The sequence below is a fragment of the Hippopotamus amphibius genome, chromosome 17 (genome assembly GCF_030028045.1).
Source record: "Hippopotamus amphibius kiboko isolate mHipAmp2 chromosome 17, mHipAmp2.hap2, whole genome shotgun sequence".
Lineage (NCBI taxonomy): Eukaryota > Metazoa > Chordata > Mammalia > Artiodactyla > Hippopotamidae > Hippopotamus > Hippopotamus amphibius.
In genome coordinates, this window is record NC_080202.1 from 6,206,975 (window position 1) to 6,227,394 (window position 20,420).

Here is a 20,420-nt window from a genome sequence, read left to right on the forward strand (position 1 = left end):
TGTCTGGATAGAGAGGAAGCAGCAGGTTCCAGCGTGCTGGGCTTGGGAGCCACCAGCTACACCCACCATCTCCTTTATCCTGATACCCCGGTTTCCAAAACTGCACCCCTCCCACCCCTCAGCCTATCTGGGGTGGGGAGGGGGAACCCACTCTGCTTGGGATGAGTAGCCCACCTTCCCGGGAAACTTGCTGCTGTGGAAAGAAACCTCTCCCCTCCCGTTCACAGAAAGGTTTATCAGTAAATGCTGTTTGAGTGGGGCCTGAGGTGGCCGAACAGGAAACACAAAGGAGGAAGAAACTGGGGTCGCGGGAGGAGGGACTGGGGGGGTGAGCGGGGAGCCAAGGACCAAGGTCGTAACTCACTCAAGATCACACAGAAGAAAGTGGTTGAGTCTGAAAATGAGATGCCATTCCCTAAACTGTAGCTTTTGTTCGTTTTTTTAAAAGGGCACCACTGTTCCCTGATTTTAATAATAAGAACAGTTGATGAGAGCGATATAATATTTCTCTCTCACGAGGGAAGAAAATACCAGCTTGAGCGGCTTCTTATTTATGTGGATCTCATCTGATTTTCTTTTAGCTTCGGCACAAACGTCCTGTATGGCCCTCCACTGAGAGTCAGGCCGGAGACGGATACTGAGAACAGGAAGGCTGTGTGAGGGTTCCTCGGGCCTCGCCCTTGCTCCTAACTGTTGCCGGTACCGGGTGCCCAGTCCCGAGGAGCCGTGACCATGGAGGACCTCCCCAAGGCCCTGGAGGTCGACGAGAAGTCTCCAGAATCCAAGGACCTGCTGCCCAGCCAGACCGCCAGCTCCCTGTACATCAGCTCCAGGAGTGAGTCTGTCTGGACGACCGCCCCCAGGAGTAACTGGGAAATCTACCGCAAGCCCATCGTCATCATGTCCGTGGGCGGCGCCATCCTCCTCTTCGGTGTGGTCATCACCTGCTTGGCCTACACCCTGAAACTGAGTGACAAGAACCTCAACGTCCTTAAGATGATAGGGCCTGCCTTCCTGTCCCTGGGACTCATGATGCTGGTGTGCGGGCTGGTGTGGGTGCCCATTATCAAGAAGAAGCAGAAGCAGAGACAGAAGTCAGTTTTCTTCCAGAACCTCAAGTCCTTCTTCCTGAATCGCTGATGGCGGTCTCGCCCACTGTCCTCCCCATCACCCTGCCACCTCGACCAGGAGAAGGTATGATGACCAAAGTCCAACATCCCTGGCCCCTTGCGGGGTGGAGTTTGCCATAAAACTGATTCAGGCAAACCCTCTTCTTGGCCCCGTGGGAAAGAGCAAGCTCGGGGCTGCACCCTCCGTGCAGCTGGGAGGTACTGCTGGATGATCTCATATAGTCTCTCTGTTATCAGCGACTCTTCTACCCAGATCCTGGCCACAGCCATCTCCTTTCATGGCTCTCACCCCTGCCCGTGCATCCAGGTGTCCCTCATCTAACGCTCTCTGCCAAGCGCTATGCATGTTGGGAAATTCCTTGAGGTGGGCTATGCCCTGAGAAGAACCTCCTGTTTACATATCTGAGTGCCTGAACTGGATTCTGCTTCCTTCTAGAACCCAAACTGACCAACAGAGTTCCTTCGCAGAGGGGAGGGACAATCTGACCATTGGGTTGGCCCGCCACAGCTCTCTCTGTGGGCAAGATGCTGGCTTGCACTTCAAGAACTCAGACAAGTCACAAGTATCAAACATTCCAAAGAGTGAGCAGTGAAGGGTGGCCGGGGAAAAAACACTTTCCAAGAAGGCATGTTTCCTCTGGAAATGGTCCTGGGAGTCAGCCCATGAAGAAATTTAACCCTTAGTTGTACAGTATTTACACCAGAGGCAGTGGGGTGTGCTAGGGGGTGTCACAGACTCCCCTTGACCTTCTAACTCCTTCTCCATGACTACTCTTCCCTCTGAACTTGACACTTAGCCAAGGACAAGCGCATATTGCCCTAACGTCCTCTTTCCTCCACACCTGCTCCTACCCCACGATTCGAGAGCAGCCAGATGGAGAGTGGCTGCACAGGGAAGCTGTAAGATGTTTTTCTTCTTCACCTCCATTGAGAAACAAAACCAAGAAGCTCGAATTCCACATCTGTGTGTCTGTAGGCTTCCAGAGATGGAATTTACTTTAGAAAATCCCAACTTCTGCTCTCCCTGCCCCCACCCACCACCATGCAAACATTCAGTGAGGGCCCTGCTCTGGGCCAGGCCCCAGGATGAGAGCAAGACAGAAGGTCCCTGTGCTTATCTTCCTTATGAAGTGAGAGAGACAGCCAGGGCACCAGGTGGCCGGAACACCCTGTGCTGAGTACCTGCTGGGGAAGTGAGGGTGGGGGCAGGAACGTGGAGGGGGTGGTCTGCCCCAGCCTTGGGAGAGGACAGAGGGCGTGCTGGAGGCTGTACCATCCAAACAGGACCAAGGGGAAGAGGAGAGCTGGGGAAGAGGAGAAAGGAAGGCATTCGGGGCAGGAGCAGTGTGTGCAGAGCTGGGGCAGGAGGGGAGCGGCAACCAAGTAGGGAACCGCGTAGCAAGCTCCCTAACCTCCCATGGTCACCTGAGCCCCTCTCTTGGCCTGCCTCACCCTCCTTCCCCAAATGCCTTAGCACAGCTCCTTGGGGCTTGTCGAGGGCCTCCTGGGTCTGTGGCAGAGACTGGAAGGGGGTTTCCAGGGGAGGGCCCATGAGGTAAGTGCTCCCCAGACCTGGGGCTTCCTACAGCATCCGGAGGACCTTACGTGACAGACCAGGAGGGTACCTGGAAGAAAGCCAGGCTGCGCTAGGTCCTTGGCCCAGTGGAGAGCATCTGATAACGAGGGGAAGGCTTTCTCAGCCTTCTGCCCCTGCCCACCACCCCTTTCACTGCGTCACCATGGCAACCTCTCTCTCTCTCCCTCCCTCTCTCTCCCCAACAGGCCTCCAGGTATCTCCATCCTTCATGGTGGTTCCATATGCAGAGTCAGAACCCCACATGTTCCCTCTGCATCATGGGAAACTCCTTGGAGGCAGGTACTCATGACACGGGGAACACCTCCTGCTCCACCCACCTAAGGGGCCAGAGTTCAGGGAGCCTGTGGCCTTTGAGCTTCACCCAGAATGACTGTGTGACCGGGTCGTCTAGCCTACCTGTCCCCTGCACACAGGCGGTCAGGACCAAACATGGGGTGTTACAAGTACTTTGTCACTAATTGTGGTTCCAGTGCCTCAAGTGACCAGACTTACACATGGTTTTCTTTTCTCTGATGGCAACGCAGATTCCATATTGGCCCTACAATGTCACTCTCACATTCCTTGATGCTTTCTTACCTGGGAGCAAATGGGGAGGGCCCCCAGCTGGCTCACTAGGAATCCACACTTGCAGGGTCTCATTTCCTCTCCCCACAAGCTTATTGAGTGGGCGCAGCTGTGGGAGGAGGGCCCAGGTGGATGCTGTACCCCGTGTGTCCTGGCGGAGGGCAGTTTGGAGATGACATGACTCTAGAAGTTGCCCCAGGTCTGGACTCACCTTGGAGTCTCCAGCAGTCTGGCCCACATTCCCTGCTCCTTAAGCTAGTTGCTCAGCAAGAAAAATGACGAAAGATCCCCAAGTATCATTCACCCCCACTGGGATCCCTCACATGAACGTGGACCAAGGCGCATGCCAGGGTCACGCTGAGGGGCTTTTGCCAAAGGCCATCACCACCCAGAAGCCTGAGGAACAGATATGCCCAGGTCAGATGCCACGTTTCTGGAAAAAAGCATCCCCACCATGACTCCTTCCATGCCACGGCTGGGAGGTCAGGACCAGCATCCATGCATTTGGCTACTGGATGGTATTCCCCCACCCACGGCTATTCTGTTTGGGTGGCTTCCGTTTAACGTGAGTGCTAAAAGAATGGATGGGATGTTGAACTGTATTCTGTTTGACAGTGTCTGCTGTGTTTTCATTCTGTGCCATCAGGAATTCCAGACTCTACCACTAATCCATTCCTCTAAAATGCCTCCCAGCCCCCGCCCCATCACCGCGCGCCCTTCCCTGCAACGTGCTGTCTGGGAGAAAGGGGACTGTGTGGGTTTCATGCCTGGTTCCTTAGGGGCCCCATAGGAGCTGATGGCCCCACTCTGCGATGCTGATGGAGCAGACAGAGCAGAAGCTTCATACCTTCTTCCTCCCAACAAGCCCAGTATTGAGGAATGAAAAAGAAGTTTCCTGAATGAATCCGTGGTTCAGGGTGAGGCAGGCAGGTACCCCAGGGTCATCCTGCCAATGTCCCCAGGAACTCGAGAGAACAAGCCCAAGAAGGGGTGGCCGTCTAGCCCCCAGGACCTCTGTGGCCTCCTCTTTCCTTCTAATCTGTCTTCCTTCCTCCCGGCCCAGCTTCTTCTGTCCTCTAGGTCTTTCATCCTGACCCTCTTCTACCTGGCTCCCCACCAGACTCACTGTGTCCTTGACTTTCTGCTTGCTCTAGCTTGCTCCATCCTCAGAGAAAAAGAGAGCATGGTTGTGGGTCTGGACAAGCCAGCAGTATTTCAGTCCTCCTCGGATTTCTGCAGCATTGCAGAGTCATGACACCCCATTCCCTCCTGTCCCCTGCACCCATCACTTTGTCACCCTCTCCAGCCCTGAGAGATCAGAGGTCCCTGGAAAACTAAAACTCAGAGCCCCAAATGTGTCTGATATTAAATAGTGCAAGGGAATTGCCTGGGCACGTAGCTGGTGAAGCTTCTGGGCAACAAGGACGGGGGCCACAGGGGCTTTGGTGGGGGAGGGGGAGGGAGGACTGTGAGGAGGGAACGGGAGGAGAAGGGATGAGTGGCAGCTGGCAAGGACATTCTGCAGTGGTATCTGAAGAGCAGAGGAAGGACCCAGGCTGAAAATAATGAGCATTTCTTGGGCGCTTAGTGCATGCCAGCAACTTGATGCCTTAACTCACTCGATCCTTTCCAAAAGCCTGTCGGAGGCACTACTGTTATCATCCTCCCCATTTTACAGATAAGATAAGTGAGACACGGGGACATTAAGCTAGGACATCAAGCCACGATGCAAATCCAGGTGAGCTGGCTCCGCAGGCCACACCCATGATCCCCACCCCATTCGCTCTTCCAAGGCGACAGGGTCACCGTGCTGGGCTCCAGGCTGCCAGGCAGGGACAGCGGGAGTGGAGCTAGGGCCAGCAGACAGGCAGGGGGCACAAAACAAGCAAAGGCCCAGAATGCCAGCTGGGAAAGTGGCCAGGAGCCAGGAGGAAAGGCAGGAAAGAAGCCGGCGTTTTGACTGCCTCTTAAGTGCCAGGCACCATGCCCAGGGCGTTCACAGAGTGAGGGCTCAGAGGCAGGAATGGGGGTCTCACCCGGCACAGGGCAGCTCTGTCGGAGCAGGTGGCCTTGGAAGAGTGAGTCTTCATCCCACAGGCCAGACTCCTCTGCTGACCAGCAGGAGGATTCAGACCGGCTGGCACTGATGTGAACTGATCTTAGGAATGGATACCTAGCCAAGGATAGCAGAGCAGAAAGTAAAATATACAAACAGCTCATGCAGCTCAATATCAAATTTAAAAAAAAACCCAATCAAAAAAATGGACAGAAGACCAAAATAAACATTTCTCCAAAGAAGACATACAGATGGCCAACAGACATATGAAAAAATGCTCAACATCACTAATTATTAGAGAAATGCAAATCCAAACTACAATGAAGTATCATCTCACACTGGTCAGAATGGCCATCATCACAAAATCTACAAACAATAAATGCTGGAGAGGGTGTGCAGGAAAGGGTACCCTCCTACACTGTTGGTGAGAATGTAAATGGCTACAACCACTATGGAGAACAGTCTGGACAGTTCTTAAAAAACTAAGACTAGAACTACCATGTGACCCAGCAATCTCACTACTGGGCATATACCCAGAGGAAACCGTAATCCACAAAGACACACGCACCCCCAATGTTCATTTCAGCACTATTTACAATAGCCAGGACGTGGAAGCAACCTAAATGTCCACCAACAGAGGAATGGATAAAGAAGATGTGGTATGTACATACAATGGAATATTACTCAGCCATAAAAAGGAACAAAATTGGGTCATTTGTGAGGCATGGATGGACCTAGAGACTGTCATACAGAGTGAAGTAAGTCAGAAAGAGAAAAACAAATATCGTATATTAACGCATATATGTGGAATCTGAAAAAAATTGGTATAGACGATCTTACTTACAAAGGAAAAATAGAGACACAGGCGAAGAGACCAAATGTATGGATACCAAGAGGGAAGGGGGTGGGATGAACTGGAAGATTGGGTTTGACATATATACACTATTGATTCTATGTATAAGATAGATAACTGATGAGAACCTACTGTCTAGCACAGAGAACGCTACTCAATGCTCTGTGGTGACCTAAATGGGAAGGAAATCCAAAAAAGAGGGGATATATGTATATGTATAGCTGATTCACTTTATTGTACAGTATAAAGTAACATAATATCATAAAGCAACCACACGCCAATAAAAAAAGAAATTAAAAAAAAAAAAAGAGAAGACCCTACAACATTGATGACATCCAGGGAGCTACTGGACTTCTTGGCGCTATCTCTTACATGAGATACAAATAACATCTTACTTAAGTCACTGTTTTTTTGGGTCTGTTACTTGCACCCAAATACATTTCCTATTTATGCACGTGACAAGTCTGGGGAAAGAGTTCTTTTCTTCCTCTAAGCCCAAACCCTATTTGATGAGATCTGGAACCAATACATTTAGAACAAAGACGATCATAAATAGGTCTCAAATCAGTGCAATGTATGTGTCCTCCAAATCCTTCAAAGGATTGTCTATGTCTCTAAGGAAAGAGATAGGGGATGGGTAAAGCAGGAGCGGAATGACCACAATGGTACCAGACCTCCTGCTCTCCTGTTTCTGAGGCAGCAGGGATGTCCCTCAGACTGGGCACTGGGGTGGTGGGCGGGGAAAGAGTGGGGTTCGTACAAGGCACCTGTCAGGCTCTGTGACCCGTCAGGCTGTCCCACCTATTCTAAGAGCTGAGGCAGGGGTGAGTGGGAAGGGGTTGTTGGTTTACAGAGGAGTCTATAACACTAGAACCACTCAGAGGAGGAGACACCTAGACACTCAGTTCTCTTTCTCCCAGGTTTCAATCTCCTCATTTGTCAAAATTAAAGTAACCAGAATTCACAAACATAGAGGGTTGTATATTGGCTGGGAGCACAGACTCAAAAGATAGCCCACCCACCAGGGCTCACATCCCATCTGGTCTTGCCAGGTCTTTGACCCTGGACAACCTACTTCATTTGTGTATGTCTCCATCTTTGTGTGTGTGTGTGTGTGTGTGCGCACACACGCATGTGTGTGCACGTGCTCGAGTGTTAATTTATTTTTAACTTTTTATTGAGGTAACATTGATATATAGCATTATATGTTTCATGTGAAAACCTTATATTTCTGTCTCCGTAGACACTACAACACGCTCACCACCAAAAATTTAGTTTCCATCCATCACTGTACAGTGGATCTCTGCTACCCATTTTTCTCTGTCCCCCGCCTCCTCCCTTCTGTTCAACCACAACTGTGTTCTCTGCATCTACGTGTTTGTTTTGCTTTGGTTTGTTCACTTATTTTGTTTGTGTTTGCTTGTTTCTTTATGAGTTTTTTATTTTCCACACAGGGGTGAAAGCATACAGTGTTTGCCTTTCTCTCTCTGATCTATTTCACTTAGCATCATACTCTCAAGGTCCGTCCATGTTGTTGCAAATGGCAAGGCTTCATTTTTCATGGCTGAGTAGTATTCCGCTGTATATTGACCACATCCTCTTTATCCAGTCATCCGTTGATGGGCACTTAGGTTGTCTCCATGTCTTGGCTGTCGTAGATAGTGCTGCTGTGAATATGGTGGTGCAGATATCTTTTGGGGTCAGTGTTTTCATCCATACCTCCATCTTCACAACTGCACGTGGGGTTACTAGCAGTGCCTGCCTCTTCCTGAGCATTAATTGGGATAACTCACATAAGGCTTTTATGTATTAAGCCCTGAATATAAGTTATTATTAATGTTCACAGACTATACAAAGCAGTACATTCTCCTGAATGGTTTTACATAAGGAAAGAATGCAAGTCTATCCAACTATGTGTGAGCTGATTTGGGGGGTGGGGGATTCACGCACTGTGCTGTCTAGAGAATGGGGGCCTGATGCCAGCCAACAGTTTCATTCCCACCTTTTTGACTCCTATCTCCCCCCCTGCCTCATAGGCAGTCCCCATCAATCGTCAAAGCCTGTCATTTCTACCTCTCAAGGATGGCCATTTGTCTTGAGGTCAAGGCAGTTCACTGTCCAGAAAAACCCATGTTTCCCCACCGTGGTGAGGAGTGAAGTAGCTGTCCCATCAGGGCCACGCGTCCCAGGATCCCTGATGTCTCTGTGTGACCACGTGATGGGCTCACGGGAGCAGAAGTGGCACATGACTCTGCCGGGCTGGGCCTTGGAGGAAGAGGGCTTCTCCTCCTGGCTCTGTGATTAGGAGCCACAATGTGCCACAGGCCTGGGTCTGAGTCACCAAGGGAAGTGATATGGACTGAATGTTTGCATCTCTCCAAAATTCATCTGTTGAGCCCTAACCCTCGATGTGATGGTATTTGGAGGTAGGGCCTTTAGCAGGTACTTAGGTTCAGGTGAGGTCATGAGGTCATGAGGGTGGAACCCTTGTGATGGGATGAGTGCTGTTATGAAAACAGGAAGAAACAGAAGAACTCTCTCTCTGCACCCACATACTTAGGAAAGGCCATATGAGCACACACACAGTGAGGTGATCACCTGCAAACCAGAAAATGAATCTGCTGGCACCTTGATGTTGGACTTCTCAGCCTCCAAGAAATAAATGTCTGTGTTTAAGCCACCCAGTCTATGGTATTTTGTTATAGCAGCCTGAGCTGATTATGACAGTAAGTAAGGAAAGCCCCATGAAGACCAGGGACACCACTCTGGACGGGTCTATAAAGTAGAAATAAACTTCTGTTTCGCTAGCAAAATGTCAGGGTTTGCCTGTTACAGAAGCTAGCATTGCCCCACTAATATACCCTCTGGAGCCGGTGTCATCCATCTTTCTGATTACTTTACTGGCAAACTCGTCTCCCCCTTCTGTCTTGTTCTCCTCTAATCCATTCCGCATCCTTCAAAGGATGATATTTTTCCCAAATGCAAAATCTTAGCAAGCCTCTTCCTTCCATATTATCTCTTTGTAAAGGCTGAGCGGCTGTCAGACCCTCATCCGCACCTTGCTCCTTCACCTCTGCCCTTCGCGCAGAGCTTTCTCTCTGCCTGGAAGATTTTCCCTCTGCCCTCCTCTCAGCCTGTCTGGCTCTTTCTCACTCACTCTTCTCTTTTCCCGGCACACTTTCTCCTCCCACCAAGCTGCTCAGGAGCCTATATCACAATTGCCCAAGTCAAATCCAGCTTGAAAAGTAACCACTTATTTAGTGGTTACTTATTTAGTGGTTAATTTACGGCCATGGAAAATTTGGAGGCTTTGGCATTAAACACACCTGAGTCCACGAGCGAACGTGCATACCCCATTCCTAGCTCCGATTTTCAGTTGTGTGTGAGGATGGTACTTACCCCGTTAGGTCCTTGTCAGGATGAAATGAGGCCACAGAAAATTCTAACACGGCACCATCACATAGTAGGTGTTCAGTAAAAGGCAGATACTGGTATTATCTCCGTCACAAGAAGAGAGAATTTCAGGCTACAAACATAATGCAGGAATTCCCTAATCCTTGATTAGGCTGGATTTATGCTTGAGCTTGTCAAGCCCTACAGCGTCTTCCAGGTGGGACTGAGGTATCTGACTTCAAACAAAGAAACACAGCAATTTGGCAACCGCGTGCAGGGCTCTCCCTGTAGCATCACTGCAGTTATTAGAGAACCTTGTCCCAGCCTAACACACATGTACACATTTTCACTTAGAATCCAGTAAGAACCTCATAAAATCCAGGGAAGAACCCCAAGTGAATTAGCTCCAAGAACAGTTGCCAAAACAGTCCAAGGTGCCCATTGACTGGGGGAGGGAAGAAAATCTCCATGTAATTGCCCTTCCTGGGGGAGAGGGCGTGTTCCCTGCCAGGAACTGTGCTGAGTAACCAGACTAATGAGCGGCGCCAAGTGTGTGTGACCTGCAGTCAAGGCCAAGGCAGCTGCTTTCAGGTTCAGCCCAACAAAAGGGTGAAAGGGAGTGAGGCCTGCTCCTGGATGAGAAGAGACTGGGGTGGGTGTGGCCACTGCAGGGCTGCTGGAGCCTGAACTGCAGGGAGGAAGGGGGAGCTGGACCAGGGAAGGCCATGGGATGGCTCACAAAGCCGTTTCCCATTCGGCCGTGAAAGACAACACTGTCCCATTTATGCTTCCAACCAGCGGCTGCAGAGCAGCTCGGGAGGGCCGCCTGGGCGCTGGGAGAAGGATGTGAATAAAATGGACAGCGTGTCCTGCTTTCTGGAGCTTTCCCCAGTTAGAGGCAGACAGGACATAACAAGGACATCATCAAACGGACAAGATGGGGCCAAAGGGTCATGAGGGCTGTGAAGTCAAGAAACAGGGGGAGGGGACAGTGTGGCCACAGGAGGCTCCTCTGAGAGGGGACACTTGTGTTGAGATTTGAAAGACGAGACGGAAGCAGCCTCGTGAAGGTCTGGGGCAGAAGCTTCCAGCTGAGGGAGGAAGGGACAGGCGTAGGCGGGGAGCCGCCACGCCTCCTCTTCCCCACCCTTCCCTCTCCGCCCCACTCTGGGGTGACTTCCACACCAGCCCCGCCCTGAAGGACCTGGTGGGGACACCACGCTTGTAGCCTTGCCGGGTGGTGGCTCTCATCTGCCTGTCCGTCTGCTACTCTGGCTGCCCGGTCACACACACAGCCTCTCTGGCATCCTCTTCCCCACGCGCCCAGTCAGCCCCCGATCTCTCTGTGCTAGCCACCCCTCGCCCCAAAACCCCACCCCCACCCCCAGCTTCAACCAATGTCCCCCAGATCAGCACTGCTGCCGAAAGCCGTGCTGGGCTCCAGACCGCACATCCCAGCCTGGACAGTCCTGGCCTCTCCCTCTGGGTCATCCTCAACTCACGTTCAACCGGTGTCAAAGGAAATCCCTTGTGTCTCCCCACACCGTCTCCTGCAAATCCAGCCTCGTGTTCCGTGTGTCAGCGACGGGTGACACCACCAGTTAGTTGATCCAGAACACAGGGCGGACCTCCCTCTCCCACACCCTCTGCATCCGGTCTGTCTCCTGAACACCTCGAGGAATCCTCTCCTTTTCTCCATCCCCAAGGTCTCTGGGTTAGGTCACAGCCTCCTCACTGGTCTCCCTGCCTTCAGGCTTGTCCTGCTCTAATCCGTTCTCCATTCATTTCAACCAGAGCATCTTTCTAAACGGCACTTCTGATCATGTCATCGCCGCCCCTGAATGGCTAGCTGCTTCCATCCCACGGCAGACAGAGCTCGCACGTCTCCATCCAGTGCAGGCCTCCCTGGGGGGCCCCCCAGCTTCTCCACATTCCTGCCACCCACCCTTCACCCCAGACCCACACATGAGGACAACCCAGTACATCATGCCTCTGCCTCTTTCCATAGGCTCCTTCCTCAGCCTGAACTACGCTGATCTCTTCTTCTGTCTAGCTGACTCCTAGCTCAAGCACCACCTCTTCCAGGAAGGCTTCCTTGAAGCACCCTGTGGTCACCTCCTGGCACGGGTCTTTCTGATTCTCTCTCCTTTACATTTAGTGCATCCTCTCGCTGAAGAGCTCTGTGGTATATAGTGCTGGTTAAATGAATGACTGGTGACAGTCCGTCCTTACAACTGCTCTGTGTGGGAGTAATGAGGGTAGGTACTACTGTTTTCATTTTACAAGCAAAGAAATTGAGATTCAGAGATATGCAGCGATTTGCCCAAGGTTATAAGCAACCATGTAAGAGGGAAAATGGACCCAGGGAGAAATCTGCTCAACCTCCACCGTCATCCCATCCCCATTCCTCATCCTTCTTCTCCAGGGTAAAAGCAGCAGTTTGGCTTGGTGAGGACAAAGGTCTCAGGTCCTGGGAAGAGAGACTCCACAATTCCTTGTGGGTTTAGGAGGGCAGGTCCCAGAGAACTCATTGCAAGCCCAAGTGTTCTGAGCCCTGCCCAGGGCCCGGCACAGATGCCCAGGGAGGCTGAGGATCCACCCTGGCAGGAAGCAGCCTGCTCTGTAGATGCCACTCTAGGTGGATCTGAGCAAAGACCCTGGTGCCCTTCTGCTCCCCGCTGCTCCCTCCTCCTTGAGGCTCTGTCTATCTGTCCTCAGACATCATCAATGGGCTTCTCAGAGCCCATAGGCACCAGTGTAGTGTGTAAGCCGCAGGGCTGGACAATGGGCCCTGGGCTGAGAGGGGGCAGAACCGGGCTCGAAGCTGAGTGTCTAGGTCCTAATGCCAAGCACCCTCTTTGGAGGCCCAGGGCACTGAGGAGAGCTGGTTTGGACCCGGCCAAAGAGAGAAGCCCAGCCCTTTCAAGAGACAGATGGTGCTGTCCAATACGGCAGCCTCATCTGGCTACTTACATTTAAACTTAAGTTAAATAAAATATAACTAAACATTCAGTTCCTTGGCCAAGCTAGCCACATTTCAGATGCTCAATAGCCACAAGAGCCTACTTGCTACCACATTGGACAACACAGATTATAGAGCATTTCCATCACTGCAGAAATTTCCACCGGACAGTGCTCATCTATAATGACACAGCTGAGAGCCCAGTGGAAATCTTCAGATTGACTATACTCCTATATTACACATTTAGTGTACTATATGCCATGTACAATATACTATATTCTATACACAGTTCCTATACTATATTCGTCTCACTGTCTTCTTGAATTTGGAAAAATAAAATTCCTTCTCCTTTCTATTTTTTTTTTAATTCCAGCATTTGTTTGTTTAGCGTTTCCTTTTTCCTCCTTTCTTTGGTTCATATTGCTTTTGTTTGTTTGCTTTTTGGTAATTTCTTATGATACAGAGCAGCTTTTACATGAAGTTTGTAAATTACAATACTATAAAGTTTTAGCTATGCGGGATGAATGTGTTCTAGAGATCTGCTGTATAACGTGGTGCCGAGAGTTAGCAAGACTGCATTGCACACCTAAACATTTGTTAAGAGGGAAGATCTCGTGTTATGTGTTCTTACCACAATTTTAAAAATCATTAATTTTTAAACTAATAACTTATCATTTTAATTAATTAAAATATTATTTGGCCCTTCTACGTCCTTAAGTAACTATGCTTTGGCAATTATATGTGAAATTCTGAACTTTCAGTGAGATTTTAGATTTTATCCCACGGCAGTGGTACTTTTCCCAAGTCCTCTAAGCTAAGGCATTAGCCCACCTGCTGGGCTTCCCCCAGCTCCTCAGGGACCTGCCCTCAAGGCCAGCTCCTCAGATCTGTGAGTCGGGCTCTTCTCAGGGCCCCTGCAGTTCTGATTCTATCTCCAGACTCTCCATGAGTGGCTCCCCTGCTTTCATTCATCCTACAGGTGAGAAATTCCTCTGCCATTTTTCCCCGGCTCAGGGAACCTGCTCAAACCCTCTGGGTCCACCTGCCTGCAGCCCCAGTGGCCATGGGCTTGGGAGGACCACCAGCAGGTATATTTCAGAAGGAAGGGGAAGACAAGGCCGTTCTCCCAGAGCCCCTCAACCGCTGGGAAGATGTTAGTGGAATTAATCTTCCAGCAGCATTCAACACAACTGATGACTCATTTTCTTCTTGAAACATTTTCTTCCTTTGGATTCAAGACACAGCCAGCCCATGGTTTCCTCCTCTCTCCATAGATTTCTTTTCCTGTCTCCTAGTCCATCCAGCCGTGACATGCGGGAGAGCCTCGGGATCCGTCCCAGGTCCTCCTCTCTTACTGAGCTCTAGCTCCAGGAGTCTTCAGCAATCTCATCCCTATCACCAATTTGTCGCTGACTCACAGATTCCTGTCTCCAGCACAGAGCGAGCGCCCCCAACCAGTGTATCCAAACCCACCATGTCCCAAACTGAACTCTTAACTTCTCAACCACATCTGGCCCTCTTCCTGTCGGCCCCCATCTCAGGAGGCACCCGTAGCATCCCGCTTCACAAAACAGAAACCTGGTCTTCGACAATGACCCCTGCCTTTCCCATATCCCCATGTTGAGTTTGTGACCATGTCCTGTCGCTTTCACTCCCTGGTTGTCTCTCAAATCGACCCACTTCTTTCCATCACCGCTGTCACCAACCTCACCTGCTCCCTGGTCTACGGCAACCATGCTTACTGCCTGTCATGTGCCGGCTCGTGGCCCCTCTAGTACTCTCTGAGCACAGCAGCGAGAGTCCTCTCTAGAACACATGGATCACACCACCTTTGGCTCAACAGTCTCCATCAGCTTCCCAATGCTCTCAGGAGAAAACATTAACATGGCTCTTCACCCCCTTTCTCCTCCTGTCCCAGCCACGTCGTCAGGGCCACCTGCCCCTGCACAGCTTTTGCACTCGCTCCTGCTCTGCCTAGAAGGCCCTGACCCCCTCTTCACCCCTCCTCACCCAGCTCGCCTGCTCACCCGTTGGGTCTCAGTGCAAACATCAGTTCCTCGGGGAAGCCTTGGCCCATGTCTTCTTTGTCTCATTCTCATAGGATGGGGGTCCTTTACCTCAGACCACTGATATCTTGTCGTATTGATACATTAATTTACATGATTGATTGACATCTGCTCTCCCAAGCCTCTTTCCTCTCTTCTCTGTCCCTACTTGAAGCTCGCTGAAGGCAGGCACTGCATTTCTCCAGCTCATGTCTAGCTGATTTTGCACCAAAAGATGTCTCAGCAGCTCAAGAGAGCTGAGCTCAGCCCCAGTGGAGGCCATGGTGGAGAGGCAATTAGCCGTGGAGGCTTGGGGGTGGAGGCACCCAAGCAGAGGCCAGGAGCGTGACCCTGGGCCTGGCTGGGAGAGGGAGGGGGTCACGGGCAGCTGAGCCCTGAGCAGCTTCACCAGGAACCTGCAAACAGGCTTCGCAGCCGACTGCTCCTGAGGCAGGCAAGGAAAATGGAGACAGAAGCTATCCTGGGGGCGATGCCTTTGGATTTACAGCTTCGACAAGTCTTACTATGTGCCCAGCACTTAATTCAGAGCTAAGTGCCCACAGAAACAGCTGGCAAAACTAAAGGGTGTGGAAAATAAAAACTAGAAGTGCAGTAGACCATTTCCACTGTGTGATAAGACTGCAAGGTATTACCATGGAAGCATTTTGCTTCAGAAGGGGTTGTGGGAGCCCTGCTTCCTCAGAAACAGCAAGGAAGCAAGCGATGAAAGCTGCAAAGGGACAGTGAATGCATCTGGGCAGAGCTGGAGGAACTCTGGTGAATCACGCAGCTTTCCCAACATCTGGGAGCGCCCGGGAGTTATAAAATGAATCCAGTCATAAACAGTGGGTGTTGGGTTACAAGGAGAAGGCTGAGCTGCTCCCTGACGGAAAGGGATGCCCAGCCTAGCAAGGGAGATGGAAAACTCAACAAATTACCTCCATAAATGTACCAGGTACTATAAAAGTAACCATCCAACTAAATAGGCATCTGCTTCTCCCCCGTGAGGATGGCTATGATCAAAAGAACAGAAGACAGCAAGTGTGGGTGAGGACGTAGAGACTGGAACCCTCGTGGTGGGAATGGAAAATGGTACAGTTTCTATTGAAAGCAGTATGGAGGTTTCTCAAAAAGTTAAAGAGTTACTATATGGTCCAGCAATTTCACCTGTAGCTGTATACTGAAAAGAAGTGAAGGCAGGGACTCATACAGATGTTTGCACACTCATGTTCACAGCAGCACCATTCACAATAGCCAGAGGGTGAAAGCAACGCAAGTGTCCATCGACGGATGGATGGATCAACCAAATGTGGTCCATGTATCCAATGGAACATCACTCGGTCTTAAAAAGGAAGGATATTCTGACACACGCTATGATACGGACGAAACTTGAAGGCGTTATACTAAGCGAGATAGGCAGTTACAAAGAGATAGATACAATAAGATTCCACTCACATGAAGTTCCTAGAGTAGTCAGGTTCATAGAGACAGAAAGTAGGATGGTGGTCGCCAGGGGCTGGGGAGAGTGGAATGGGGAGTTATTGTTTCACGGGGACAGAGTTTCATTTGAGGAAGATGAAAAGGTTCTAGAGAGGGATGGAGGTGATGCTTGCACAACAGTGTGCATGTACTTAATACCACCGAGCTGTATGGTTAAACATAGGTAAAATGATAAATTTTTGTTGCATCTATTTCCCTACAATTAAATAACTCTCAGAAATAATTTTTAATTAAATGGGATTAAGAATGGAACTAACTTGATTCCAAGGATGCGGGGTAAGGGGACCGGGAGCTCAAGAAGAGGGAGACATGGTGTTTGTATTTGGTGCGGAGCCACCAACACACGGGCTGCAGCCAAAGCTGTTATCTTCTGGGTGAACGTAGGCGAATCTCTCAACGCTGGAGCAGGAACGGGGTTACCAGGAGGACAAGCTGAGGGTAAACGCAGACGGATGCCCATTGTACATGCAAGTGCAGCCCAAGTGCATGGAAATATGAGTCTCTGCTAAACAGGGGACAGTGTCATCAACCTGCTGAGAGCGAAGGTGATGGGCAAGGGGGAGGGGTGACGCGGGATGCTCCTGAGGCCTGAGTAGGAGTGATGAAGGGTTAGATCAGCCCTGTGGGGAATAAGAGAGAAAGACCACGGGAGAAAGCTAAAGGGTTTGCCAAGCAGCAGGAAGGGCCCCCTGAGTTGCACATAGATGGAGTCTAGAGGCCCAGGCAGGACGCTCTGGGGAGCTCTCTCAACCCCCCCCGGCTAGTCTAACAGGAGGAATGAAGATCTCTGAAAACTGTCGGATGCTCCGAAAATGAGAGTGAATGTTTTTCTGAAAATACTGACCCTAGGATCCAGCCCAGGAAAAAGGAGGAATACATGATGATTAATGGAGATCACTGATCAGCATCAATGTTTTTTCAAATTCCAGCAGCGTACCCCTAGGGCTACGTGAAATGATTCTGGCTGGCACACAGGTTCACACTGAAAGGCAAAGCCATTTCAATTCTCATCCAGTCTTTCCTATGACTGCCGGGGCGAAATCTTGAGTGGGTGCTGTGAATCTGTCCCCTCTGAAATCTGTGCATCACAGGCCTTCGTGTGAGAAAGAGAACAGGCCTCAGATTCAACAGCTTCAATAGACAAGAGTGTCTAGTTCGGGAGTTAATGAGTCTGGTCCACTGCCTGGTTTTGTAAATAAAGCTTTACTGGAACACAATAAAACTATGGCCCGTTGGGTACAACGGCAGAATTGAATGGTTGTAACAGAGAATTTATGGGCCACAAAGGCTAAAATCTGGCCCATTACAGAAGAAGTTTGAGGACCTCTGGGCTAGTTTAATTTGATAGTTTGTTTTCAGTGTATACATTCTTAGATACTTGCTGGCTAAGTCATAGCAGTTTTCCACTGGTGGTGACAATAATTAACTGAAGTTAAAATCCATTTGAAAAAAAATTAACAAAGTATGATAATATTAGCAAATTAATATAATAACACATTAACAAATTAATATGATATTGTCTAATAAATAACAGAAGTAGACTGCGGTGGTGGCAGAATCCTGGGGGTGGCGCATGTATGAGGCTTGGTAAACACTGGGTTATGAGAGGAAGGAAAGTGGAGCAATTTGAGGATGATGGAGATAAAGAGAGGCTGCAGTAGAGATGAGATTGGGACTGGAAAAGCATCTCACGAGGCTAAGGGATCCATCAGTGGTGAATCTGTAGCCATTAAGGACGGAGGGGGCCTCAGCTTGGACCTAGTGGGGGCTGGGAGCAGGGGCACAGGGAGGTGCCACCAGGTGAAGCCAAGACTGATAAAGAGAAGAGGATGATGATGCAGGAGAGTCGGTGGCAGGTCCCTTGCAACACAGGGTCTTCCCTACAGAAGCATCGTGGCGGAAAGGGTGTAATAAAAGACATCAATGACAACCACGCAGTAACACCTATGTCCCAGCGTGCAGCTTCTAAGCACTTTACACCAATGAACTCACTAAATCTTCACAGTAATCCTGTGAAATAAGGGATTATTTGACGACGAGGAAACTGAGGCACAGAGAGGGCAAGTGACTTTTCCAAGGTCACACAGCTAATGAGTGGCACAGGCTCATATGGCTAGACCCGCTCAGCATCGGAGCCCTGCCATACAGGTGGTGACTGAGCCTTGGTCATTCAAATAGTCAGGCCCAGAGCCATGACCCTGGGTCACCTGAGCACCTGGCTGACCTGTTCTTGTCTTGATCTCAGCCTGCCCTTTAGGATTCAGGTCACAGAGAGGCTGTCATACTCATGACATCACAGGCAGGTGACAGACCGTGATGACTTTGCCGAGGGAGTGACAAGGTCCCAGTTGCCAAGAGGAGGCAGAGCTGTGTGGCAGCAGCAGAAGCACAGACCTCTCTGAGCCACAGGGGTGGCTGCAGCCCCGAGGATTCTCAAAAGTGGATGGGCAGAGGGGGCCCTAAGGGACCAGCCCTGGGCGTCACCGGCCAGGGGTCCCGGCATCCGGCTGTGCCCTACACACCACATTCATGGTTCAGAAAGCGTAACAGATGCCTCCTGTCATACATTTCCCCATTTTTGTAATTTTCCACTATATTTATCCCTCTCTGAAATGATATCCTTTATATTTCAATTATTCATTATTTGTCTGCCCCCTCAGAATGTCAACGCTGCTGTCAGGTTCTGTACTCGATGCTACTCTCGCTGCCCAACACCTAGTAGGGGCTCAATTTAAATCTAGTTTAAGCCCCACTTGCTCAAGCTTCTAAATGTGCCGGGGTCACCCGGGGTTACCCGCTTGTGAAGGATGTTGAGCTCCTCAGTGAACGGGGGCGGGGGAACCAGCCAGAGCCCCGGCGGCAAGAAGGCCCTGCGTCCTCAGCTTCTCTCCCAGTGACCCAGGGACAACCAAGGGCATCTCGGTGTCCCGGGGGCGGAAGCACTCCTCCTCGTGCCTGGTGGCGTGGTGGGCCACCCTTAATAGGGTGCTGACTTTGTAAGTATCTTTCTGAAAGTTTGGTTTGAGAGTCTAAGTTTTCTATCTACACCATAGCTAAAGTCAAAGGATACCCCCGAATAAACAAACTAACCTGCTAGCTACGGTTATAGGTTGAATTGTGTCACCCCAAATTCATCTGTTGAAATCCTAACCCCTAGTACCTCAGATGAGATCTCATTTGGAAATAGGTCACTGAGGATGAAATTTGTTAAGATAAGGTCACACTGGAGTAGAAAGGGTCCCTCATCCAATACAACTGGTGTCCTTACGAAAAGGGGAAATGGGGACACAGAGACATGCACACAGGGAGAATGATACTTGAACATGAAGATGACGTATCTTCAAGCTGAGGAAGGACACAGATGAGCAGGAAACCACCAGGAGCACAGAGAGGGCCTGGAACAGTTTCTTCCTCGTGGCCCTCAGAAGGAACCCGGCCTGCTGACACCCGGATCTCAGACGTGTGGCCTGCGGAACTGGAGGGAATCAGTTTCTGTTCCTCAAGCCCCCCGGTCTGGGGTTTTATGCCACAGCAGCCCCAGGCCCCTCATGCTGCTGTTTCCAACCATGGAAAGGCCAGGCAAGCTCCCCGGGGGAGGAAGAGGGCGGTGGCCTCCTCGTTAAACCCGGGCACGGCAAACTGAGCTTTGTCAAGTCAGGTGACTGTTTCTTGTATGACCTGCCCCTGGTCTAGACCAGTCTCCAGCCCCCACACGCCTAGTCACTCGCCCACTGCGCGGCCTTGCCCTTTTCCAGCCTGTCCCACTCAGGGCCCGGGTCTCACCTGCCGTCCCGTCACACATCCCGTGTCCCCCACCTGTGTGAGTATCTAGATGCCTCGACACGCAGGAGATGGACGTCAGGGGGCAGGAGCAGGAAGACACGTCGGGCAGGGGTGGAGGGCTCCTCACAGCCTGGCCAGGCTCCTGGGGGCCCACGGTCAGCCACTCGGAAGGATGGCCAGGTAGGGTGAGAAGGGAAAGGCAGGCTGCAGGTGGAGAGCAGGGTGGCCCACTTCCACAAGGAAGAGGAGCGATGTTCGTGATTCTGGAGGATGCAGGCCAAGGGGAGGATGCTGCCCAGCTCTGGATACAGAAATGGTGAGTTCTTTCAATTTTTTCCCCTTTGCTAGTGAATATGTTGTTTTTTCAGCTAGAAACGTGTGTTGGGGTGTGAAAAATAGCAGAAATAAAAATCTGGAGGAGTTCCAGAACCTGAGGAACCCATGTTTCCCTGGGATGTAGAGGGTCTGTATTGAGAGAGGCTGACCTCAAGTGGGGTGGAGGGGAGACAACTTTCTCTCTTACCAGCTTCTTCCCCC

At 50.6% G+C, this 20,420-nt stretch overlaps 1 protein-coding gene across 1 annotated transcript; it reads left to right on the top strand.

Annotated features, from left to right (window-relative positions):
* The first annotated feature begins 732 nt into the window (after positions 1–732).
* PIRT (phosphoinositide interacting regulator of transient receptor potential channels) lies at positions 733–1,206 on the top strand. The gene has a single exon (XM_057713886.1). It carries the CDS (start codon positions 733–735, stop codon positions 1,138–1,140), a length of 408 nt encoding a protein of 135 aa, XP_057569869.1. The 3' UTR covers positions 1,141–1,206.
* Positions 1,207–20,420: the final 19,214 nt, after the last annotated feature.

Coding starts and splice junctions, on each gene's coding strand:
- PIRT (XM_057713886.1), top strand. CDS start 733: ATGGAGGACCTCCCCAAGGCCCTGGAGGTCGACGAGAAGTCTCCAGAA.